Raw genomic sequence first — 13,410 nt, forward strand, 5'->3', positions numbered from 1 at the left:
TTATTTAAAAAATGTTATTGTTGTACATAATTTCTTACTTTCATATAACTCTTTTAGAAGGTGAGATGCTTGGTGTGTGACAAAGAGCTTGTTTATGGAAACAACACATCATGTGACTGCTCAGACCCACAATCCAAGCACACAAAGTAGGACTGTTGCTTCATGATTTTTATTCATAATTGTGAATGCATTATCATGGTTTCAATTAATATATTATGTATATATTTCTTCTTTCATTATAGTATCTCGCAAGCAAATGGTTGATGAGGCATTGGTCAACATGGTCATAAAAGACTCACAGCCATTTACAGTGGTTGAGGATGAGGGTTTCAAGGGCCTCATCCATGCCCTTGATCCTTCCTATATAATCCCAACCAGACAGGTGAGGATAGCAGCAGAGGTTGATTTTTATGTATAATCTATATAATAAATCTTTATCACTAATAATATAATTTTACTACAACTGTTTTGTGAACTCAAAAAGGCTTTAAAGAAAATGGTGGCTTCAAAATATGAAGAAGCAAAGAGGAAGGCCAAGGCAGACATGGAAAAAGCAACTGCTGTGTCTATAACATCGGATATGTGGACTTCTATCAACATGGATGCATATCTTGCAATAACCTGCCACTACATTGATGACAGTTATAAGCTGAATACAGTGTTGTTGGATGTTGAGAAGTTCCCAAACAGGCACACAGCGGAAAATATGGCCCTGGTGAAAACGAATGTCATGATGGAGTGGGCAATCAAGGACAAAGTGAAGTGTCTTGTCACAGATGCAGCAGCAAACATGATTGCTTGTGCAAGAATTCTGCAAGTGAGACATTCAGTTTGCATTGCACATGCACTTAACACCATGGTTAAAAAGTCTTTTGATCAGGTACAGCTCTGTGTGACATTCGGAACAAAGCTAAAAAGGTGGTCACCTATTTTCGAAGCAGCACCTCTGCCAAAGAAATGTTGACCCATGTGCAGCAAGAGATGAACAGGCCAGTTCTTAAACTTGTGAATGAAGTGGAAACACGCTGGAACAGCACTTTTCACATGCTTCAACGGCTGCATGGGGAAAGGCAAACTGTGGGAGCATCCCTTGCCTCACTTAAAACTGATATAGCTCCACTTCATGCCCTGGACTATGAAGCCATACAGCAAGTTCTGTGTGTTCTCGCCCCATTCCACCAGGCCACAGTAGAGCTGTCCGAGGAAAAACGTGTGTCTGGCTCCAAAGTAATTCCTTTGCTAAAAATGATTCACCATTCATTACAGGTTGAACAACTAAGGTATTTATTTTTATTTGTGTAGAATACTCTTAATTATTAAATTATTGAATTATTGAATTTGTATTTTTGCACAGAGTAAATAATTTTCTATTTCATAGGTTAACCATGCCAATAACAAAGGAATTAACTGAAAAGCTTATCAGGCGTCTGAGGGAGCATATCTGGAATATGGAGTCGCTCAGTATAATGACCATGGCAACTCTGCTGGACCCAAGGTTTAAAAAGTTGGGTTTCCTTAACCAAACTAAAATGACAGAGGCTGTCAAACGGCTAAAAGCAGAATGTGGTAATGTCATCAGGGCCGAAGATGAAAGACCATCCACATCATCAAGCACTCAGTCAACAGAAGCACCATCATCAACTCAACAGCCCACACCAAGCTCAAGTATTTATTTATTTTTATTTTTATTTATTTATTGTATTTTATAATTGCTGACCGTTGATGTGTCTTATATTCAATCAATGTACATGTACAGTCACTCCCAATAAACATAATAATAATAATTTTCCTCACACTTGTAAGGTGGAAACCTTTGGCTTCTGTTGGACAGTGCTGTGGAGCAAAGCTCAAATGCCACTTCTGATGCGATCGTAGAAGTGGATAAATACCTTACAGAGACAAACATACAAAGAGCTGAAGATCCACTTGAATACTGGAGAATGCAGAAACATGTCTACCCCCACCAATATACATTGGCATTACAGTTTCTTTGTACCCCGGCCTCCTATGAGCCATGTGAAAGAGTCTTCTCTAAGGCTGGGGAAGTACTGTCTAAGAGGAGAAATAGACTCAGCCCCAACACTGTGAAACAGCTTTTATTTCTTAATAAAAATAATTAAAAACTTTATCACATTTCTGTCATTCCTACAGTAACATAAGCACTATCACTGCCAAGTGTCATAAGCACATTTAATAACAGATGATCCTATCAGACAATGTTCTTATTCAGTGTGTGTGTGTGTGTGTGTGTGTGTGTGTGCGCGTGTGTGTGTGTAGAGAGAGAGAGAGAGAGAGAGAAATAGGCCTACATTAAATCTTAGTGAATCTTATAAGCTTATATTATATTTTATTGTCACACTTTAATGGGAAAATGAATTTGTTTAATGAGCAAATCAAACACAAACATGTAAAGCTTTTATTTTGTACACATAACATTGAAACTATGGAGTGTGTTGTGGTTGCTTCATCTGCCAGAGCTTCTAACACAGGCTTCTGGCTGCTTTATTTTAAATAAGCACCAGATGGCGCTGTTCTCGACACTCTCGAAGCTTTGAATCTTTTCCCGGAACAGTCAGGGGAAAGCCTCATTGATTCACGAGGCTTCATTTCCCCATCCCTAAAAGACACGGAACTCCCATCATGCTACCTAATGTACGGACGGTAACAAAGTTGCGCTGTTGAGTCTCGCGCAGTTATTTATAACATTAATTATAGTTAAGAAACAATATATAGGCTACAGACGACCAGAGTGCTGTTTCCCTGAATGCCATCACGATTGAAACCGAGATATTAATTTCATAACAGTTCAATAAACAAATAGTTAAAATTAAGTTTCTTACATTTTTAGACTGTTTTTGTTCTGTTTTAGCAGCGAAAATAGTTCCAAACAACAGAACCATATCGCGTCTCACAGCAACACTCATCCATGATTCATTACTGAATCATTCAGCGTTTTGAACTAATCGATTGAGTCAAAGATTCAATTGCCCATTATTAAACCGCCTCATTCTGAATCAATCAGCCGTTTGAACGAATCGTTTACATTAATGACTCAATGACTCGCTCATTAAGACGGCCGCCTGCCGCCTCCTACTGGCGGTTTAGTTTCAAAGTATCATTCTTTTCAACATTCCTTGTATATTCAAAACATATTCAAAATAATCTCATTTAATACAGTTATAATTTTTCAATGTAAATTATTTAATTTGATTGGTAACAGCCTAGTGTCTTATTATTTTAATTGAATGTATTGATAAAATGTGAGAATTTTAAATGAAATTTAGAGCATACATTAAATAAAATTAGGGGGGAAATGCCCTTTATAAAGGTACAAAAAATTATTCCGATAAGAGTGTTTTCAAAAATGAAACATTGACAATAAGTTTAAAGGGAGTAAAGCCTCTGTTTAGGCTATAAAGAAAATGTAATTTTGCCATTCTTTGTTTGGCGGGTGGATTATTATTTATTTTTAACAACAGATTCGATGACCCTTCATTTTTTGAAAATGTCTTTAAAATCATACCTGACTTTATGCATTCACGAGTCATCATAGCAGGTGATTATAATTGCGTGTTAAATGCTAGGCTAGACACGCATCCCCGCCGAACCACAACAAATAAATCGCCTGGTGTACTAAGCAATTACATGCAAAAGTTAAATCTAATCGATTGCTGGAGAGCTTTGCATCCCAATGATCATGACTTTTCATTCTACTCCTCAGTCCATAAAACATATTCAAGAATTGACTTTTTCCTAATAGATTCAAGATTGTTGCAATGTGTAGTTTCAACTCAATATCATAATAGATTATTATCAGACCATGCCCCTGTTTCTCTTCATTTAAGAATACAATTTAGTAGAGGAAATTATGCCTGGAAATTTGATAATATGTTATTAAATGATGTCAAATTTTGTGAATACATTTCTAACAAGTTTACATTATTTTTAGAAAACAATGAGGAGATGTATCTGACTCGGTCCTGTGGGAGGCAATGAAGGCAGTCATCAGAGGTGATATTATAGCATATCAAACTGCAAAGAATAGAGAGAATAGAGCCAAATTGAATAATATTGACACACAAATAACAAATTTAGAGATGGAATACAGATCAACCAGTTGTGAGACTATACTTAAGAAAATAGTTGCGCTGCGAAGCGAATATAACTCGATTCTTTCTAAAAATATTTCAAGACAACTCATGTAGGCTATATTAGGCAAAGGCAGTTTGAAATAGGTGATAAACCCCAAAAACTACTTCCACGCCAATTAAAGCATTCTCAGGCAACTCGTGCAATACATAAAATAAAGTCGGATAATGGGAAGATGATTGTTGATCCTAAGGAAATTAATTGTTGCTTTGCTGATTTCTATAGAGAAGTCTATGAATCAAAATGTGAAACAAGCTCGGAAGTAATAGAAGATTTCTTTTCTGATTTGGACCTTCCCATTCTTAGCACTGAAGCAAAACAATTTTTAGACAAAGAAATCACACTGGAAGAAATAAATGAAGTAATATCACAGTTACCTTATAAATCGGCCGGACCTGATGGCTTTAGTGCTGAATTCTTTAAAAAATTCAGGAATAATCTTGTACCTATAATCCAAAGATTGATTAAAAATGCAACAACACAATGTACATTTCCGCCAACAATGTACCGAGCGAGTATAGTATTAATTCCAAAACCAGGACGGGATAAACAGAGGATGTCTTCCTATCGACCGATTTCTCTTATTCCCATTGAATCTAAGATTATAAGCAAAATTCTTGCGAATAGGCTGAAAAAGTACATTTGTTCAATAATTCATCAGGACCAGACTGGTTTTATGCCCAATAGGCAGTGGTTAAATTGGGCCGGGGCTCTCCGGGGCTCAGCCCCGGCACATAAGCCTGCTCGTTTGCAGTCTACTGGAAATTATGTTACATACAATTTGATGAAAGTGATGCTTTTGAAAACATATTTCTGACAATAAATGAAAGATTTTTGAAATGGCATGTCTATTTTGTCTCGGCGGAGCTGAGATGAGAACAATCGGAACACGGCCGTATTTTTGTTCAGCTGCTTAATCTCGTTGTCAGTCGACCATGATCGCGCACCGCTCGCGCATGCGCATCTGACACGGATAAATGTACGCAGCAATAATGAATGTTCCTGGGAGACCGTGGTTGCGCGGGATGTTGATGTTCCAGAAATGTCAAAAAAAGTGCCCTGGCCTTGAATGACAAGGTAAGGAAAATAAGACTAAATCAAAATTAAATAACCAGGACTAGGTTGACCATGTGATTTTTCTCAGGAGATGTTTTGAGCATTTTACTTCAGATACCGGATTATCAGCAAATTGCCAAGAGAACTGCTAATTTAACGTTAGCTGGCTACTTAAAATAAACTAGCAATCTATTCAGTCAGCATATTTGTATTTGATCTGTGTGAATTACAGAAATATAAGACTTGCTAGACCTAAGTTACTTTTAGCTACCAAGCTCTGTGGTTAATGAAAATTAAATCAACCATTTATTCTCCAACTTTCAGAGATAAATTAAAATGAGTGGAGCATATCCACCCAAGAAGAGGAAACTGACTTACTTCTTCAACAGGTGGGGTGATATTCCAGACATTTTTAGCATGACTAGCTCTGTAACATGTTGGCAGTAGAGATGGGACAGTATGAAAATGACCAAAATTATCAGTGTTGTTCGGTATTATTGCGGTATTTTTAAAAGTATGTTCAATATGTTCAGAATACTGAATACTGTACTAATACTGAGGTGTTTGCATACCAGCCATTGTGGGAAGTAATAAAGTTATAGATGAGTGATGAGTTATAGATGTGTGTTCTCTGTACTGATTTTAAGAATGTGTATGAAATTAAATGTAAAATCAAAATTAAATTACAAAGGTAAAACACAAATAAATTCAAATGTTGATTGTAAAACTAACCAGTGTTATCATCATTTTTATATCTTAAAGCTGCAGTCCGCAGTTTTCGCCATCTCTGTTCGAAATCTGCAATTGCAGTTATTCTCGGAATTATCAACTTTACGTGGGTTGTGTAATGAGGCAACCACTGGAGCCAGAAATCCAAACTTTGCCTTTTTATGTGTGTGTGTGTGTGTGTGTGTGTGTGTGTTGTCGTAGTAAAGAGAGAGAATGGGAGAAGGAAGTTTGTATGAGGTGGACCTGGTCACCACAGACCCAAATCTTCTCAGCTGTTGCTACTGTCATATGCTGCACTGTCTCTCCATGTGGCACATTATGTTTGGCACATTGTATGGGTCACTATATCATAACAAGGTAATACAACGTGTAATCAAGTGATGACTGATTAACAGTAATGTAAATGCTAAATGTCCTAATACCTGTTGCAAAGTAAATCCTCTTAACCTTGCAGTTTTTCACATATCATGTAATACTCAATTTCTCCATTTCTTTGCACAAAACTCTCCAGAAAGTGCTATTTAATGGTTTATTTTTCAAAAAAAAATTCCCGGGGGGGCATGCCCCCGGACCCCCCTAGGGAGAGCACCCCCACATAATAAATCCCAATTTAACCCCTGCCAATAGGCATATATATTTTAATTTGAGGCGGCTATTTAACATGATTTATAACAACAACAAAAAAAAACGTAAAGACATGTGTAATTTCACTAGACGCTCAACGAGCCTTTGACCAGTTAGAGTGGAAATATATGATTGCTGTACTAAAGAAATTTGGATTCGGTTCAGAATTTGTTAAATGGATTGAAATGTTTTATGCGCATCCAGTAGCTTCTGTTATTACTAACCAAGACGCTTCAAATCCATTTCAGTTATCTCGTGGCACACGACAGGGATGCCCCCTATCTCCTTTTTTGTTCGCCATATCGATGGAACCATTGGCAGCAAGGATCAGGCAACATCTTAACATAGCGCCTATTATGATCAAGGGCAGACCCCAACATCTTTCGCTGTATGCGGACGATATTATATTGTACATTTCTAACCCTGAAATGTCTATTCCACCATTACTTGAGCTTATCGAAAAATTTGGCAGTCTTTCCGGATTCACGATAAATTGGGAAAAAAAGTGAATTAATGCCAGTCTCTGACGATCTAGATAAAACATTTTTAGCCAGTACCAAATTTAAAATTGCAAACAACTCCTTTAAATATTTGGGTATGTTGATCACTAAAAACCCTGAAACGTTATTAAAATTGAATTGGAAAAAGAAAATTGATCAGCTTAAAGATAATATAATTTTTTGGAAGACACTCCCCATGTCCATGGTAGGCAGGATAAACGCTATAAAAATGGTCGTACTTCCAAGATTTTTGTATGTATTTCAATGTATTCCTTTCTTTATTCCCCTTTATCATTTTAAACAGCTAGAATCTATTATAACCAGCTTCATACGGGCCAACAAGACTGCTAGGATTAACAAGAAGCATCTAAATAAACTTAAGGATCAAGGAGGATTTGTGCTTCCCAATTTTAAATATTATTATTGGGCAGCTAATTTATGTACTTTAGCATGGTGGAGGAAATCCGGATTGGTGGAGTTAGTTGACAAGCCAGAATGGTTAGCAATTGAAGAAGCTTGTTGTAATAAGACTTCATTAACTGCTTTGCTTAATAGTCCCATTAAAATTGACGTCAAGAGTATCAACGGAAACATAGTTATCTCTAATTTAATTAAAGTATGGAAACAAATTAAGGTATTTTTGAAAATTCCAGATATATATCTGGACACTCCAATTTGTAATAATCATGCTTTTCCTCCGGGGTTACATGATAAGCTCTTTTTTCAATGGAAACACATAACAATTCAGGATCTTTATAGAGAAGGTACATTTAGCTCTTTTGAACAGCTAAAACAAAGCTATGCTCTTGTTTCTGCACATTTCTTCCGTTATTTGCAAGTTAGAGACTTTGTTAGAAAGCACATTCCAAACTTTGAAGTTTTGAATTTGAATCCCACCTTAGAGAGAATCGTTAATGTACATCCTGGTATGAATGGTAGTGTGTCTAACTTTTACAAATTACTGCAAAAAAATGTGGACAGTAGCACAGAAAAAATAAAACATGACTGGGAGGAGGAAATTGGTTTTAACATTCATGAAAACGTGTGGGATGCATGCTTGAGAAACATACATACATGCTCTGTGAATGCTAGACACAATTTGATTCAGTTCAAGGTAATTCATAGGCTTCATTATTCTAAGTCAAAACTTCATAAAATATATCCCACGATTTCTCCACTATGTAATAAGTGTAAAGTGTCAGAAGGCACACTGTTTCATTCTTTATGGTCATGTAGTAAAATTCAGCCATTTTGGGAATGTATATTTAAATTTATTTCTGAAGCAAATTCTATTGAGTTGGAGCCTGAGCCTTGCACTGGACTTTTAGGAGCAGAGAATGCTTTTTGTAATAAATATCAGACACAGGCCATTTCGCTGTGTATGATGTTGGCAAAAAGACTTATTTTACAAATGTGGAAAGCAGATTCTGTCCCCACCTTTGAGATGTGGGCTAGGGAACTGGGAAATATGTTGTACTTGGAAGAACTGAGATTTATATTAAAAGACAAATTATCTATTTTCATTAAAATTTGGGAACCAATAAGAAAATTGGGGGGGGGGGGGGGGGGGGGGGGGGGCATGCACCCAGACCCCCCTAGTGTTACAATTTTACCACCTCCGCCTCATTTTGAGCCAGGAAAAACCCTGGATCTGCTTAATTATTGATATTTACAGTTTATTTGAATATTTACTTTTTACTTTCGGTACTTGAGTATGTTTTAAATCAGATACTTTTGTACTTTTACTCAAGTGATGTTTGAATGGAGGACTTTCTACTTTTACTGGAGTAATTTTTTATTTAGGTAGGCCTATATATAGCCTACTTTTACTCGAGTATAACTTTTGAGTACTTTTACCACCCCTGGTGATTTGAAAGATACGCGCGCACCGCTGGAAATATGTTGGTGGTTGCTAGGAAACGGTCAACAGAAACGTTTCACAGGCGGACATCACAAGGTAAGACGATGGGAAATAATGCTAGTAACGCTAAAATATTATTATTTTTACCAACCACAATTGTAAATATTAGAAATGGACACGTTTTGTGTATCTTTTTCAATTTCTACAGCTTACTGCACGAAAAAAGTTTAACCCTCTGTGGGCTTCTTCGGTCAAAAATGACCGAAAACTGTTACGTTTTGAAATGTTTTTTTTTTTTTTTTGCTTCATCGGAGGGGGATGAAACTTGGTGACTTTGGTTGTAGATTACCTATGAACACACAAAATAATCAAGGAGATGATTCGGATATGTTAAAGGGTCGTAAAAAAATAGTCACACTTAACGTTAGCTTCCTCCCGCTCAAAAATGACCGACCATAGGAAACTATTGGGAAATACGAAAAAAAATAGGAAAACTCAGAGAAACTTTTGGTGGTACAAACTACAGATCAGCCACTGTGCAGAAAAAAAGTGTAAAGCTTTATCAAATACTGAGTAACAAAAATCTTTGCATTGTGTTCCCTTTCTAACCAAATGTTATTGTTTGATTGTAGTCATAATGCAAATCCTGATAGCACTTATCTAAAAAAAAATTATTAAAAAAATCTATCTTTTTAGAATATCTAAATACATATCTAAATAGAAAAAAAACGAATAAGAGAAATCATGTATAAAAACAACAATAGGAATCAAAAAGCCTTTCTATTTATATACGTTAGGCAGATAGGCAGCCTAATGTTACAGGCGTTACAGGACATTTCACACATTTATATATTTTTAAAGCCACTGGATGGCGCTGTTCTCACTTGAAATTGTTTTTGCCTGCAGCCTGCACTCTATTTTGATGTGAAATGTTGCATTTATTGACATTTTTTTTTAAATAAAAAAATTAAATAATATATTAATTCTAATGGAAGAAATAGCTCATAAAAATTATATAATTAATGCAAAGTATCATACAAATCTTTAGATATCTTAAGTTATCTATCTGTCTGTATGTCTGTCTGTATGTCTGTCTATCTGTCTGTCTGTCTGTCTGTTTGTCTGTCTGTATTGACAAGCCAGTTCTGATTTTGTGTAATAAAATACATCTTCTCTTTTGAGGACTTTTGAATCTGTGATCCACAGTCAGCAAACATGTCTAAAAAAGCATGGAAGAAAGGAGGTGGAAAACGTGCCGGGATGACTGAGGAGGAGAGACTTCTGAACATGCAGCAAAAGGCTCAAGCTGAGGCGGATATTGCCAAGAGAAAAGAGGACATGCTCACCCACTTCGTCAAGGTGTGACAAGCAGCTGACATATTATATATGAGCTGGAGTAAACATTTTAGATTTAGAAATCGCTGAGTCGTGGCTATATATTTGTATAGTGCAAATATATAGTGCAAATATAAAACACATCGTTTCAAGGCAGACTGCCATATACAGAAAATGTAACGTTATGTCAGGCAAATGTTCTGTCGGGCGTTTCATATCTGTAGAACCAGCGGTTCCCATCATGGGATCATTTTATGGATTTAGTTTTAATCCATTAATTTTGATTTTATATATTATTTATTTTGATGGAATTTTACAGCATGTAAACATACTTTATCAGTATCACTAGACATTTTTTTAATAACCTGTTAAACACAAAAGTATGCAATCATTTAAGACATTTCTTAAGTGAGCCGTACCGAACCGAACCGTACCGTACTATGCAGTGGAAAAGCGCCAATAGAACCAAAGCGTTCTTGAAAATTGAATCAGGAACACTAGGGTTCTGTATTGAACCCCACTGGACCCTTTTTAAGTCCTAGAAGTCCAATTTATTCAGTTATTTTATTTTTATTTAAAAGAATTTAGCCAAAAAGCCTTGGTCATTGCAATAAATAAATTATTTTTTATGAATTACATTAGTAGATAATATTTAATAAATATAGCTATACATGAAAGATTTTAAATACAATTCACAGGTCTTTGGTTTGTCCTAAAATCTAATTTTGTAAATACAATTTTATGCATAAAATATGTCTCTATGAATACCCATCAGATCATCAAAAAAGTTTTTTTATTTTTTATTTTATTATACGTGTTCACGGTTTTTGGTGCATTGCATAAAAATCAGAACTTTTTTCTTTTTTTCACAACAGTTATTTACTTCTTAGTACTTCTACAGTTTTTTAATTGCTATAGGACACATTTCTTAATACTTAGGTCACTTTTTCGAAACTCTTCACACAGTTAACCAACTTTCAAGTTGGTCCAACAGTAAATTTCACATTCGAAATGCAAAACACGTCATTCATGTTTCAAATCAAACCATTCTTCCAGAACACTAGCAAAGGTTTTTACCCAACAAACTCACTTTGTCACTCATACCACAACAACCTAAAAACACTAACAACCGGAAGCATCATACATGGGTTTCCATTGTAAAATTTCTTTACAAAACATGAATGACTCTCTCTACTGTTTAGAATTCACTGCAGTTTATGTGACATGGTCAATGTTTACATTTAGTCTCTTTTGTCTAGAATAGATGGTAATGAAACTGAAAGACTAACACCTGTGTAGGTGTTGAGCTACATCTAATTGTTTTGATAGTATGTCATTATTTCGACCTTCACCTTGTTCTCTCCGGATTCCCCCTCTCATCCGCACTCTCCCTCTTCCTCTTCCTCTTCCACCTCCACCTTCACCTTCACCTTGTTCTCTCCGGATTCCCCCTCTCATCCGCACTCTCCCTCTTCCTCTTCCTCTTCCTCTTCCACCTCCACCTTCACCTTCACCTTGTTCTCTCCGGATTCCCCCTCTCATCCGTACTCTCCCTCTTCCTCTTCCTCTTCCTCTGACACCGTCCATTTTTGAACTTACCTGTTCCCTTTTTATAGTACTTAAACCTGAATGGTGTGTCTACAATTAAGCACCAGTGTGTGTGCACACCTGGTGGCTGTGTTTAACCAATTGGTTCATGGGTGTGTTCATTTGATAGCCTTTGCTTTGAAATTGCAAGGAAATTACATCATGATAAATTTATGTGTCAAATGCATACAAATCGAGCGTCAGCGTCAGTTCTGGCAGGCCAGGTAGTCAAGCTGCTGCTTATGCTATTTGCTATCAACACTGTCCCGTCAGCTGATCTGCTCCAGCTGAGCTGCATTAGCTGGTTAACTCCCCTCGCTGTTCAATGGCCAAGCTCAAACAAGGCGCCTTATTTTAAGCTCATTCACCTTGCTCATACATGCTTGCTGCTCGCTCTGCTAGCTCGCTGCTCGCTTCTGCTGCAATATTGACACAGGACGACGTGATTCATTCTCCATTCATCTCTGAAAATCTTCACGAAGCTAAGTTCCTTTTTAATATTCATTGCTAAAAGCTATCAGTGTGTTGGCAACATCCTTCTTGTTAATGCTATTCGTGTGGCATTTGGGCTTATCTAACTAATCGTTTTCATAAAAATGCTTATGCGATCATATTGGCTACGTGCGTTCTCTTACGAGAGGTTCTCTCGTATTGCGTAAGCTAGCTTACGCTGCGGGAAAGATTCATCTTTGCTGAGATATTGAAGCCAAAAAATTATTTCATAATTTTGTATCCATACACAACGCAGTTCCTCTGCGGCAGACCTAGAGCGGGCTAGCTAGCAGCTCATTGGTTCGCTCAGAGAGAACTGCTTAAGCCTATGGGAGAGCGGGGCTGAACCCGCTTCCAATGAGAGGCGCCCGCGCGCTCATTGCGTCATGACCCGCCAGAATGGGCGTGGCCATGGTGTATATAAGGCGCTCTCCCAGGCTTATATGTTGATTCATTTCATCTTCAGCAAGCTGCACGCTTCTGCTGTTCCTGAGAAAAGCCATCGCCGTCGAAGAAGGCATCCTCTAGCGAGCTCAAGGACCCTGAAGAAGCCGGCCGTCTTCGCCACCTTCAGCCGCCCAGCAAGCTAGGCCATCCGACGATTGTATCCTTTCTCTATTTCTAAAAGAGCCGAGCGTCTTTTTAAAGATGTCTCGTTTTTCCTGCGGCTCTTGCCGCGCTCGTCTCGAGGACGGAGACCGCCATGTCATCTGCGCTTTCTGCTTGGGACTCGAGCATGCAGAACTCGCCCTCGCTGATGGAGGATGCGACCTCTGTGAAAGCCTGCCGTTATCGTCCCTGCGGGCACGACTTCTGGCAGTGAAAACCGCTCCCGCGCCGCCTATTCTCTCGCCGCGTAAAAAGAAACGCCGCTCTCAAAGGCCGCCGGAGCCCCCAGCGGAAACATGCGGGCCGCCGCCGCCGCCTCCCGCTTCCCGCTCTCCCTCCCCGCCCCTGCCGGACATTCAGTTGCCGCCGAGTGGCCGCTCTGTTGTTTCCGATGACGCCGCGGAGGAGAAGGACTCCTGTTCACTGCTCGCTTCTGACAGTGAAGACTGGTCATCTCTCGGATCCGCG

At 37.9% G+C, this 13,410-nt stretch overlaps 2 protein-coding genes across 2 annotated transcripts in view; one reads left to right on the plus strand and one right to left on the minus strand.

The window, feature by feature from the left end:
- Positions 1–13,410, minus strand: part of LOC130100552 (dynein regulatory complex subunit 2-like) — a 220,868-nt gene that overhangs the window by 78,148 nt on the left and 129,310 nt on the right. The window lies entirely within an intron of this gene.
- LOC130100551 (dynein regulatory complex subunit 2-like) overlaps positions 10,135–13,410 on the plus strand; it is a 114,097-nt gene continuing 110,821 nt past the window's right edge. The window contains exon 1 of the mRNA XM_056266033.1: positions 10,135–10,278. Coding sequence (XP_056122008.1) covers positions 10,135–10,278 — 144 coding nt within the window. The remainder of the gene's footprint in view (positions 10,279–13,410) is intronic.

This window comes from Rhinichthys klamathensis, unplaced genomic scaffold (assembly GCF_029890125.1).
Source record: "Rhinichthys klamathensis goyatoka isolate OS25496 unplaced genomic scaffold, OSU_Roscu_1.1 h1tg000244l_1, whole genome shotgun sequence".
NCBI classification, from domain to species: Eukaryota; Metazoa; Chordata; class Actinopteri; order Cypriniformes; family Leuciscidae; genus Rhinichthys; species Rhinichthys klamathensis.